This window comes from Hydra vulgaris, chromosome 12 (genome assembly GCF_038396675.1).
Source record: "Hydra vulgaris chromosome 12, alternate assembly HydraT2T_AEP".
Taxonomy (NCBI): domain Eukaryota; kingdom Metazoa; phylum Cnidaria; class Hydrozoa; order Anthoathecata; family Hydridae; genus Hydra; species Hydra vulgaris.
Window position 1 is genome coordinate 23,509,610 of NC_088931.1, and position 13,656 is coordinate 23,523,265.

At 27.4% G+C, this 13,656-nt stretch overlaps 1 protein-coding gene across 2 annotated transcripts; it reads right to left on the reverse strand.

The window, feature by feature from the left end:
- Positions 1 to 5,668: 5,668 nt before the first annotated feature.
- On the reverse strand, positions 5,669 to 9,512 carry LOC100200823 (syntenin-1). Of its 2 annotated transcripts, none has more exons than XM_065812597.1 (9): positions 9,348 to 9,512; positions 9,129 to 9,200; positions 8,905 to 9,012; positions 6,930 to 7,143; positions 6,643 to 6,769; positions 6,427 to 6,534; positions 6,237 to 6,300; positions 6,041 to 6,132; positions 5,669 to 5,930 (listed from the first exon to the last, which is right to left on the reverse strand). In XM_065812597.1, the coding sequence occupies exons 1-9, from the start codon at positions 9,396 to 9,398 to the stop codon at positions 5,876 to 5,878; spliced, it is 891 nt and encodes a 296-aa protein (XP_065668669.1). In that variant the 5' UTR covers positions 9,399 to 9,512; the 3' UTR covers positions 5,669 to 5,875. The 2 variants fall into 2 exon arrangements, with proteins under 2 accessions (XP_065668669.1, XP_065668670.1); XM_065812598.1 differs by having other exon boundaries at positions 8,905 to 9,003; positions 9,348 to 9,506.
- Positions 9,513 to 13,656: the final 4,144 nt, after the last annotated feature.

Below are 13,656 nucleotides of genomic sequence, written 5' to 3' on the forward strand. Positions count from 1 at the left end.
AAGATCACTTTTACGTTTTACTTTTAGATTAATGTCGATACGTAAAGGTGGTTGGGAGCGAGCGAAGGAATTAGAGAAGAAAATGCGTGATGAAGATAAACTGTTAAAGAAAATACCCAAAATCAATTCATTTTTCACTGCCACGAACAAGGTTGATGCTACTGATAATATTACTTTTAATTCCCCACCATCCTCATCAACATCTCAGGTAGGTATTGATCACAAGGAAGAGGCTGCAAAAATTGCATTTGAACTTGGACATACTGAAAAATTTGAAGACAGAGCTGATACTGGTTCAGGAACCATTCCCAATGATGTTGGGAGTTTTGGTGACATAACAGATCATGTGCGTAACATGTGCATCAGCCTTGGAACAATCCATTTTCGAAACTTGGCCGACAGTTATCCAGAAACAAAGCAGGAATAGAGTAGAGTGAATTGCTTCCTAAATTCTAGTGTCTTCAAACGGGTTTTGCCAAATAGTGGTATCGTTGATCGTGACTGGCTTGTTTATTCTCCAGCCAAGACATGTGTCTACTGCTTTCCCTGCATTTTGTTTTCATTCTACCGGTCACAGTTGTCTGGCTCAGGATTTAAGGGTTGGAAGAATATGACACAATACTTAAAATCCCATGAAATCAGTGCAAAGTACATACAATCAGTTCTCACTTTATGTCAAAGAAGTGTTGCTGCTGGGAGAGTTGACGAGCAATTGCACAACATTATGTTAAGGCAGCGCAATTACTGGAGAAATGTCCTGTCACGCTTTGTTGCAACTATTACTTTTCTTTGTGAGAGAGGTCTCCCTCTTCGAGGTAGCAATGAAGTTGTTGGCTCCAGAGAAAATGGGAATTATTTGGGCATCTTGGAGCTGATTGGTCAATTTGATCCATTTTTGTCCCAGCACATCTGTACTCGTGGCAATCGCGGACGAATATAATAATAACCCTAATAACCCTTATGTTTTAAGAGATAGATTTTAAAATTTTTAATTTAAAAAATTACTTTTTATTAAATATTGTTTTGGCCACTTTTTAAGGTTTTTGAGGCACTGTGCACCTTAACTAGGATCGTAACCATGAAAATTATTTTCAGCACTTTGTTTAAAAATAAAAATGTAACAAAGTTATTTTTTATTTTTTCTTTATTACAATAATACAAAAGTATAAAAAAAAGAAAATTACAAGTGTAGATATCATTAAGATATAAAGAATAAAACAAGGAACACGGATAATCAAAAAAGACCATCAGGTTTTGTCACAGAGAAAAGTGTTGAGCATAAGATGGTGTCACTGTGTCTGGAGCCACATTACCAAACAAAAAGATTTAGTTAAGATCAGAGTCGTTACGACATAATATGTCTGGCAGATCTGTCGACATATTTTCAGACATATTTTCTGCCGACATAAAATATGTCCCACATATTTTCGATTGACACATTTTGACATAATTTTATGTCTGAATTATTTTCTGCTGACATAAAATATGTCAGACATATTTTCTATCGACATATTTTGACATATTTTTATGTCTGAATTATTTTCTGCTGACATAAAATATGTCAGACATATTTTCGATCGACATATTTTGACATATTTTTATGTCTGAATTATTTTCTGCTGACATAAAATATGTCAGAAATATTTTCTGTCGACATATTTTGACATAATTTTATGTCTGAATTATTTTCTGCTGACATAAAATATGTAAAATATATTTTCTATGGACATATTTTGTCATAATTTTATATCTGAATTATTTGCTGTTTGATATTCTTGAAGAAAAAATCAATCTAACAAATTTATTGCGCATTTCAACTTAATTTACAGAGTTAAGTAAAAATAGTTTAACAAATTTGTTGCTTTTTTGCAATCAATTATAATTGAAGGGGAACAAAAAAATTTTTTTTTTCTGGTGCCGAGCAAACGATTAGTTTTTCGGATTGCATTTCACATTTTGATTTCAAATAAGCAACTCATTTTTTACCATCACGTCAAGTTGTAAAGATATTTGGGTTCAGATCTTAAATATTTGGGGTAAAGTTCCTAATATTGTCAAAAAAAAGTTGTTCAAAAGTATGTCAACTTGGGTCTCAAAAAAAGCGTATTTTAGAAGATAGTATAGAGATTTTAGAAAACATAAAAATTTCTCTATAAAATTTTTTGGCAAAAAAATTATTTGAAAAAAACTCTTAAAAAAATGTCACCAAAATGTTTTTCAGCAATAATACAAAAAATACTTATTTTTATTACAAACGAATAACATCTTTAAAATCTCTATGAAAATACGCTTCTTTTAAAACTCAGGTTGACATACTTTTGAACAACTTTTTTTCGACAATGTTAGGGACTTTTCCCCAAATTCTAAAGATTTGAACCCAAATATCTTTACAACTTGACGTGATGGTAAAAAATAAGTTGCATATTTGAAATCAAAATAAGAAATCCAACATAAAAAACAAATTGTTTTCTTGGCACCAGAAAAAAATTTTGTTTTTGTTGACCTGTGTTATTCTTCATAAAACTTTTATTTTAAATCCTATAAATATCTTTTGCTTCGTAAAGGTCTTTTTCTGCCCTTTTTAGCGATGTATCATTTGATAGTATTGAGTCAATACTATCAAATGATACATCGCTAAAAATACTTTGTCAATACTATTGACAATGTATTTTTAACGATGTATCATTTGAGAGTATCGACTAGTATTCAAGCATCATTTGATAATATTTGATAGTATTTGATAGTATTTGATAGTATTGATTAGTATGGATTAGTATTGGCGATTTACCTTATTAGAATGTAAAAACCATCTCAAGCAGAGTTTTTATTACTTAAAATGGTTTTTATTAATATGACTAAACTTAAAATTATTCTCTTGATTAAAATAATATTTAAAAAAAAACATTTTTAGTTATTTTTAACTAATAGTTGATTCATTCAATAAATTATTCTCCATTTTTGACTTTAAATCGTAAGGAAAACGAAAAAAATAATTATTCCAATATATATCTCACTCAAAACATTTTATGCAAGTTTATGGCAGTTAAGTATGCTGTTATAATGCAATTGTCAATTATTTTATTGTTAAATAAATCATAACTATTATAACTAAAAGTATATATTATTCGTAATTAGTTAAAAATTATTACCGGTTAGTCTTCTTAATATGAATTTAATGAGTTGAATATAACTTTTGTGAAGTATTTCAAATTCTTCAGCTTAAATGAATTTAATTTGGCACGAATTTTTTGAAATTCTATGAACCGTTTTTTTCATAGAATCTTTTTAATTCAATTTTTCATAATGAGATCTTTTTCAGGATCAACTAGTAATTAAAAATAACTGAAAAAGTTTTTTTTTTATTATTATTTTAATCAAAGAAATAGTTTTAAGTTTTGTCATACTAATAAAAACCACTTTCAGTAATAAAAACTCAGCTTGAGATGGTTTTTACATTCTAATAAGGGAAAGCGCCAATACTAATCAATACTAATCAATACTATCAAATACTATCAAATGATGCCTCACAACTAGTCAATATTAGTCAATACTATCAAATGTCAATATTAGTCAATACTATCAATGTCAATATTAGTCATAATCAATAAATAAGTGATAATCAATAAATAAGTCAATAAATGCCAATATTAGTCAATACTATCAAATAATACATCGCTAAAAAGGGCAGAAAAAGACCTTTATGAAACAACTGATGTTTGCTTATAGGGTTTAAAGTAAAAGTTTTATAAAGCATAATTGATTGCAAAAAAGCAACAAATTTGTTAAACTATTTTCACTTAACTCTGTGAATTAAGTTGAATGCGCAATAAATTTGTTAGATTGATTTTTTCTTCAAGAATATCAAACAGCAAATAATTCAGATATAAAATTATGTCAAAATATGTCGACAGAAAATATGTCTGACATATTTTATGTCAGCAGAAAATAATTCAGACATAAAATTATGTCAAAATATGTCGACAGAAAATATGTCTGACATATTTTATGTCAGCAGAAAATAATTCAGACATAGAGTTATGTCAAAATATGTCGACAGAAAATGTCTGACATATTTTATGTCAGCAGAAAATAATTCAGACATAAAATTATGTCAAAATATGTCGACAGAAAATATGTCTGACATATTTTATGTCAGCAGAAAATAATTCAGACATAAAATTATGTCAAAATATGTCGACAGAAAATATGCCTGACATATTTTATGTCAGCAGAAAATAATTCAGACATAAAATTATGTCAAAATATGTCGATAGAAAATATGTGGGACATATTTTATGTCGACAGAAAATATGTCTCAGACATATTTGACAGATAACAACCCTGGTTAAGATTTTTCAAATATCATAAACTTGTACATAATTTGCATAAAATGATGTAAAAATTAAAAACTTGAATTTTTAATGGTAAAGGACTATTAGTAATAACTCAATGACATTCAAAATACTTTCATTTTCTCGAAGCCATTTCGCAATGTAGCAATTCATCTCCCTTTTTAGGTTTGGCTTTCTATTATAATTTTGGCAGTCAATACACTTTCACCTTAATTGACAGTAAATTACTGTAACAAACACGGATTAAAATAAATTGCAAATTTAAAAAAAACTCTGGCATCTACTCATAATTTTTTTTTTTTTAACTACCTGATTTTTTGAAAAATTATATATTGGATGTTCTTCCAAGAACAGTACTTTTTTGAAAATATCAGTAATTTTTTAGTCCAAATATCTTAAGAGATAAAGTTAATCAAAACAAGGTACAGTGCCTCAGAACCCTAAAAAAGTTCTTTTGACTAAAGTCTCAATACAAAAAAGAACAAAAGAAACTTTTCAAGATAGAGTAATGATTAAGAATTTTAACTGCTACTTTTTTTTTTTTTTAATTCAAAAGAATCTAATTTAACTGAAGTTAATTTCAAAGTACAAAGCTGTCTCAGATAAACGAATTGGAATTGTTAGAAAAACTCCCCACTGCTGGATAAAAACTTTTTTGCACGGACTATGAAAAAAGGTTTGAAAAAAGAAATGCTTAAGAATGCGAGATTTTTGTGCAAAGCAGAAAAAAAAATCATCTAAACCCAATGGAGAGAAAAACATATGTGTATTCTAAAAGTACCTATGTGTATTCTAAAAGTAACCTATGTGTATTCTAAAAGTCAAAACATTAATACTTCTATGTTTAACACTAATCTTTCTAATTTTTATAGTTTATTTTTTTAACTTAAAGCTGCATTATATAAAACTTAAAAAATGCTCATACCTGGAATTTGAATTTTAGTAATTCTAGTGTAAAATTCAAATTATTCTGGAATGAAATTGAAAATTTGATAGTGGATAATTGCTCTTATATACAATACCTCAAACTGTAAACAAACTCATGAAACATGGGAATGAAACTCATGAAACTCAGCTTGCAGAAACATTAGAACTATCCATATTTTTTTTAAAAAACCCTTAGAAAGCATTAAACCAGGAAGTTTGAAAAGCAATGTTAAATCACAGAAATCTGATGAAAAACTAGTTCAACCACCTTCTATTACATCTTTTATTGCTACAACTCTTTTACTACTTAACACTTGATTAAGTATTAAACAAATAGTATTAAAACCACATTTACCTCATTAAAAATTACATGAGCAAACAATACAATGTTACTGATGACATTTTATATGTAAATCATTTTCGTAAAAAAGGTATATAAACACTTTAAACATTAACAAATACTTTTGAAAAGAAAAGCCTTTAAAAAATATAAACAAATCTATAAAGAAAAAATTAAATTACAATATATTTTGGGGTCTATTAAAGACCAATAACATGATTTTAGACGACAATATCGTACTCTTTAATGTTTAACATTACAAATCTGGAATTGAGTGATCCATTTTATTTTTAACTAGCCCATCAGACATACTAAATAAAAGAATTAATAACATATTAAAACATAATAACTTATTTTATAATTAAGTTTTTTCAAATTAACAAAAAAGACAAAATAAATAAATAAATTTTTATATATAAACCATTTAATCATATGCTCAAATATAAAAGATGGCATAATAGTGACAGTGATGCTTCGATCAGCCAATCTCATTATCTCTGATATTTCTTTATCCTAGAAAAGTTTTAAATTACTAAATAAAGAGATAAATAATATAAACTTTAAAGAGCTTTAATAGAGATAAAAATAAAACAAAAACTGCTTAAATAAAAAGTTACCTTTAACCCAACAACATTTTGACCATTTACTTCTAGGAGATTGTGTTCAGTCAACAAGCCATTTCTATCAAAATAAATAACATTGTTTTTTAAAAATGAAAAAAAAAAAAAAAAAAAAAAATATTTCATTATTTCATCATTGTATAAATTATATTCATTATATAAATTATTATTAATAAAATAAACATACCTTGCAGCTGAAGAATCTTTAACAATAGATGTTATTTTTCCATTTTTAAACACAAAACCAACATGGCCAGAACTATCTTTTTGTAATGTAAGATTGCGTTCAAATGGCCTTTTGAAGAAAAATAAAAAGACTGATTTAAAAAATATATATACAAATAATAATAAATTCATATAATTAATTTAATATAAATAAAAATAACTTTAAAAAATTACTAACCGATCACGTATAGCAAATTCTATATGTTTAGGGTCAGCTTTTTTTATTAGAGACATAACCTTTTCACGATCAAAACCTGCTAGTGTTACTCCATTAATCTGAAGTATTTGGTCTCCAAATCGCAACCCTACAAGTAAAATTGATAAATAATTAACTTACATATAAAATATATTATAACACTAAAATACAATTTTATATAAAATCTTATCATAATAGTCAGAAATTTTATTGTAAAAATACAAAAAAAATCTCATTCAAAATAGAATACACATTAATATATATATTACCTGCCATAGCAGCAGGCGAGCCATTCTCAACAAATGACACAAAAATGCCTTTGTTTATATGTTGAACACGTATACCAACCCTTGACTGTTCGTTCTTACAAGCAATAATTTGGCGTACACCTTGTCTGATCTCAGCACGCATTAAACCCATATTGCTTTGTCCAGTCACTGGGGACACCATGCTTTGAGATGGTTTTTGATATTGAATAACTTGCTTTAATAAATAATAAACAATTTTATTAGAATGTAGAAATATGAGGGTTTAAAAAAAAAATATTAATATAGTGTACTCTTTTAGTTAATATTTCTGTTAAATTTTTCTATTAATAAAATTTCAGTATGACAGTAATATCCTATGTACGTATATGTATGTATGTATGTATGTATGTATGTATGTATGTATGTATGTATGTATGTATGTATGTATGTATGTATGTATGTATGTGTGAGTGTATGTATGTATATGTGTATGCAGGTTATGTGTGTGTGTGTATATATATATAAATATAAATATATATATATGTATATATATATATATGTATATATATATATGTATATATATATATGTATATATATATGTGTGTATATATATATATATATATATATATATATATATATATATATATATATATATATATATATATATATATATATATTTAAACAAAATCACTCAACAATGTGATGCTCAAACTATTTTAAAAAGGCTGTGCAGTACTTCTAGTACATCTAGAGGAAGCCATGTATTTGCTTGCTTCATAGACTTTAATAAAGTATTTGACAGTGTCAATTGCTGGCTGTTGTTCAAAAAATTATTAGATACTGGTCTGCCCAAAAAACTTGTTTGTTTGCTTGCATTTTTGTATAGTAATCAACAAATGTCTGTTCGATGGCAGAAAACAAAATCAAACAGTTTTGGAATTAAGAATGGGGTTCGTCAAAGTAGTATATTGTCACCACTTCTATTTAACTTTTACATACAAGATTTGATTTCATCAGTATCAAACCTTCGTATTGGATGTAATATAGGTAGTATATTTATGAATGTGTTAGCCTGCGCTGATGATATGGTTTTAATTGCACCTTTTTGTTTTTCTCTTCAAAAACTAATTAGCTTTACAAATAAGGAATCTTCTTTAATTAACATGTCCTTTAATACCAAGAAAACTGTATGTATGGTGTTTAATCCAACTCAAAAATCAAAAGTTATATCAAACTCCTTCCCAGAATTATGCATGTCAGGGTGTGAAATTTCTTTTGTTGAATCTTTTAAATACCTTGGTCATATAATTAAAAATGACCTTACCAATGATCTTGATATAATCAAAGAGGTGAAGGGCCTTTACACACGCACAAATATCCTAACTAGACAATTTCATTTATGCTCCACCAGAGTGAAGGTTAAACTGTTTAAAGCATATTGCATTTGTTTATATGGTGTTCCTTTGTGGCAAAATTATAATGATAAAACAATGGCATGCTTTCAGTATTGCTACAACAAATGTGCTAAAATGTTTTTCAGATACAACAAATATGATAGTTTATCTTACATGCTTTTAGAGCTCAGATTACCATCTTTTCATACAATTATCTTAAACTATAGACATGCTTTCGTAAACAGTTGATGGCTTGTACCTTGGCGAATCACTCTATGCATTCACTTAATCAAAGTTTAAAATAATACTTTTCTTTTAAAAACTATGGACCTGGCACCTAATTTGCACATGCCTGTTGTCTGAAATATATTTTATTCATTATTATTATTATTATTATTATTATTATTATCATTATTATTGTTATTATTATTATTATTATTATTATTATTATTATTATTATTATTATTATTATTATTATTATTATTATTATTATTATTATTATTATTATTATTATTATTATTATTATTATATATATATATATATATATATATATATATATATATATATATATACATATCTTTGTAAAAAAGATTAGCACATACCTGTCCAGATTCAGGCATATGTTGAAGAACTGCATTTGCAGTTAGATCTAATCCCATAAAATCATCTAACGATGGATAAAGTGTAGAGCTAGCTGCTCCCTGAAAATTCTAAACAGCTCTTAATATTATTTTTTTTTAATTCAACAGACTTTAAAATAATTTTTCAATAAAACAAGCACACTTCACACTTAAAAAATGTGAAGTCAACTAACTGTCATAGATACCTGTGGTGGTGCTGATGCATTGTTTTGAAACGCGGATAAAGCTTGCTGCTGCTGATGTACATAGTTCTGTGCCTAAATTTTTTTTACTATTTGTATTATTAGATGAAATATTAATTGATTTTACTTTGTAAATGTTTAAGATAAATAATACACGTGTTTTTACCTTATATTTAGTTATAAAGATCTTAAACTATTTAAGTACTATAATAAAAGTTTAACCTTAGACAGTTGGTCAACTTTCATATCTTCCAAAGAAGGATAAAGAGACATTTTTATATTTTAAACTATCGACTACACTTTAACCTTGCACTTTAACTTTTTAAACTTTAATTTTGCTTTCGTTTAGTAATTTGTTTTTCCAGCTTTAGAAGCCTGTGGCAAGTCATGTGACTTATAAACAGTTGCGTCACCTATATGTCATTATTCCGTTTCAATAGGAAAGAAAACCAAATCATTTAACCAATCAACGAATAAAAATTGATTAATTGATATCTCCGTTTTTCCATAATTTATTATTAATTAATCAAAACTAATTACAAGTACTTTTTTTAATATTGATAAAAATTTTAGGTATAAACTAATTAAAACTAAATTTTTTGACAACGGCAGCTGGATACTAGGCAAAATGCAAACGCAAACTTTTTGGAAACCAAACTCTTATTGGTTATTGATGATGTATAGGACGACTAACGTCTATAAAACTAAAATCTTGACTAAATGATATCTCCACGAAAACTCTCTGTCGATAAATGCACGATAAATGTTTCCTATCCTTTTTTTTATTAATTAAAAAGTTAATGCTCTTAAAATTTATATATTTATTTTGCAAAAAAGTTTGATCGCTGTTAGCGGTTAAGATAAATTTAAAAAAAGTTTGACTACAGGTTTGACCACAACCACAGATAAAAAAACGAAATACACGCAAAAAAAAACTTTTATTTTCCTGGATAAAAGTAATTGCTAGGTTAGATTAAATAAATGTAGAAAAGACATCCGATCATTTTACTGAAAAAAAATAAAGACTAATTTGTTAAACAGTAATTTGAGCAGAAAACAATAAAAAACTAATATACTTTCAATGTGTACTTATTCTCCATTTTTAAATGTTGGTAGAAATCAAAAAACGATTTTTTTAAAACATTTCAAATTTTAATTTTTAGTTTTAATTTTTAATTTTAGAGTGTTTTTTTAAATTTTCACAAAAACTATTCGTTATGGAAAATAATTTTTGTTTCTTTAAAAATATATACTATTCAAAACGAATTAAAAATTTTAATATAATAAACAAACAAAAAAGTTTTTTCTGATTATTTAACGATAAATTTTACATTTTTCTTGATTTACATATAGTTATTTTGATTTATGTGTAGTTAAGACTTTTACATAACCAGTAAAAGCTGCCTTCCTAGTGGTTAGAGCAATCACCCTAGAATTTAAAAGTCAACGGTTCAAAACCCGTTCTAGACATAAACATTGGTAAGGAAGTCAGCGTCCGAATTTTTTTATCAACTGCTTCTTCAAAACCTTTTTTGAAAAGATCATTAGGTCTTGTAGCCAGGGCTGACAAAAAGAAAGGGTTCATTATTACTTGGGTGTGCTGCTCAATATTGGGTACGGCTCAATACTGAGTGAAACATTTGTATACCATTCAGAAACTGATTTTTTTTAAATTTGAAAGTAGTCTACTTGCACATTCTATAATTGTAAAGATTTAAATTATTTGTTGGTAGCTTTTTAAGAAAAATAGTTGAATAGGGTAGTGTCTTCCTAGGGCTGTCGAGATTTTTACTGATTATTTTAATAAATAAATTAAAATGTAAGATCTTTTTTTATTCTACAGGTGCAGTCCCGCTAGATTGAAGCTTTACAAGCATTTAGAGACCATATAATCAGATAATTGTAAAACTTCTGCAGGAAAATCCCTGCTGCCCAAAAGCCTTGCTTTAGCTTTAACTGAAACATTATGAAGAGCAGATGATGATGAGCAGATGATGATGATCAGATGACGATGAGCAGATGATGATGAGCAGATGATGATGAGCAGATGATGATGAGCAGATGATGATAAGCAGATGATGATGAGCAGATGATGATGAGCAGATGATGAAGAGCAGATGCCTCCTCATGACTATAGAATAGAATTTTCGGCAAAACGTACGGTAATAGCAAAATCACGATAAACCTGTAAATGTATTTTTTTCAGCAAGATCCTTACACATCAGTTTGAAAAAACATCTTCAAAGTTGTACATTATCGTTTCATTCAAAAAATTTAATCTAGATTTGGCATTGTGAAAACTGTTACTTTAAGATTCTCCTTCATCTGATTGAAAGGTCAAAGGTAAAAATTAAAGCTTGTGAAATAGAAGACAACTTCATGATAGATATTTTGCATCTTAATAACATATAGAAAAACGAAGACTTATCGGATTTTTAACACAATGCCATTATTTGCCACAGAAGGAAAACGACCTTTAAGCAAATCTAAAAATTGATTAAAAAAAAGATTGTATTTTCAATCTTTTTTTTTTAATCAATTCACGGGATGTAAAAAATACGTTCAAAAGGTGTATTTTTTACACCCCGTGCTCATTGGGCTATAAAATTGTCTTGAAAATCAATATATAGAATATTCATTTTAAACACGAGTGTCCGATAGAAGACACTCGTGTTGAAAATAAATCGGATACATCTCTGTCGTTAGATGACGTAATAATAATAATAATAATAACAATAATAACAATAATAATTTCCTTGTTAATAAGCAAGAAAAAAGTATTTTTAATATTAATTTCGAAGAATCTGTCTATTAATCCTAATCAGTAAATGTTAAATAGGCTGCATAAGTGTTATTTAATTCAGAATGCTTTCGTGAAAATATTAATGTAAAGCGACAGTATTAGAAAAAAAAAATAAAAACGCGGTTATTAGCTTGTATAATTTTACATGCTTATAATTTAAATTTTGTTTAAAAATATGCATGATTGTAGGGGCGCCTAATTGTTACTATGCTCCAGGCGTCATTGAAGCTCTCGGCGGCCCTGTGTCACCTTTCTTTTGAAAAAATAGACCGGTTTCAAAACTTTACTCAATTTATAGTTTTGTTACTTTTTTTTTATTAAAAGTAGTGTTACCTCAAGCTTTTTTAAAATTTATAGTTCCGCCAACTATAAAAACACAATAATTTGCAAAATTAAGAACTAAATTTTATTGCATAGCAACATTAATGCGTGAAAGCTTTTAAGTTGTTTTTTTCTAACGTTAACCAATAATTAAAAAAATAGGTTTAAAAAAAGTGAATGTAGCGCAGTTATAAAAGAAAAACGTTTTACTTTTGTCTTGTTGCATAAAAATGAAGTACTTTCTTCAAGCGTTTTGTTTTTACTGCATTTTTTTAGCATTCGTATTTACTTCTATGTACTTTTATAATCTATTTAATTTAATATAAATCAAAAAAGAATAGGTGATGCTAAGAAAGAACGTATTAAAAAACTAAAAAAGTTGAAATCTTCTGCAAAAGAATGTGTGCAATTAACATCTTATTTTATAAAAAACACGGTCAGACGCGTTCAAGAACAATCACAAGTAATTTTTTATGTCAACATCTTTTAAAGACGATATTTCCTCTGACTTATTTGCGGAAAATTCAGGCAGTTTTCACTAATTTCACGGGAAAAAAAAGTCAAACAAATTTTCGTCTACATCTTTTATTACGACAAGTAATCATCGAAAAAAACGATATTCAAATAGTTGAAGAACACTTGAAAATAAAGTCAGGTGTTGAGAACGCTCATTTTTTTTTTGACATTGGAAATCTCATTACGTCTACTAAAAACATAAAGCAAAATATTATAAAGCTTTAAATCAAAGTTCAAAAAAATCACAAAATATACCAACAGACTTTCCGAAAAATTTTTGATCAAATGGATGGGCGAATGTTGATTGGGCATGCTGTTGTACAGCAAAATTTGTTTTGCGGCTCATGTACTTTGTGTTTAAAAGAAAAAGACGACAAGTCTTTTGTTAACAAACCCTTTAATAATTAGAATAAGGTTAAATAAAAATTAGATTATCATGAAAATAGAGTTTACCACAGACGTTGCTTAAGCAAATCTCATATCATTAAATGAACACTTGAAAATGTTTCTTTTAGAGTTGACAGTCAACTAAGTAAAGAACTTGCTGAACGAATCAAATGCAATACACGAATTTTGAAATCTATAACAAAAGCTGTTATTTATTGTGAAAAACAGTGTATACCTCTGCGTGGTACGCTTAAAAATGTAGATAAACTTAGGAATGTTGGCAACTTTCTTTTACGGTTTAAATTGATAAGAGATTCTAACACGGAATTGCAACAGAATATGTTAAGTTCAAATATGAAAAATGCTCGTTATATTTCAGCAAAGGTTCAAAATGATTATCTCGGTTTTAGGAAAAGGTTTGGTACAAGCTTCTATAACAAAAGAAACAAAAAGAAGCCAAATATTTTGACGCATTCATTCATACACAAGAGCAACACAAGAACA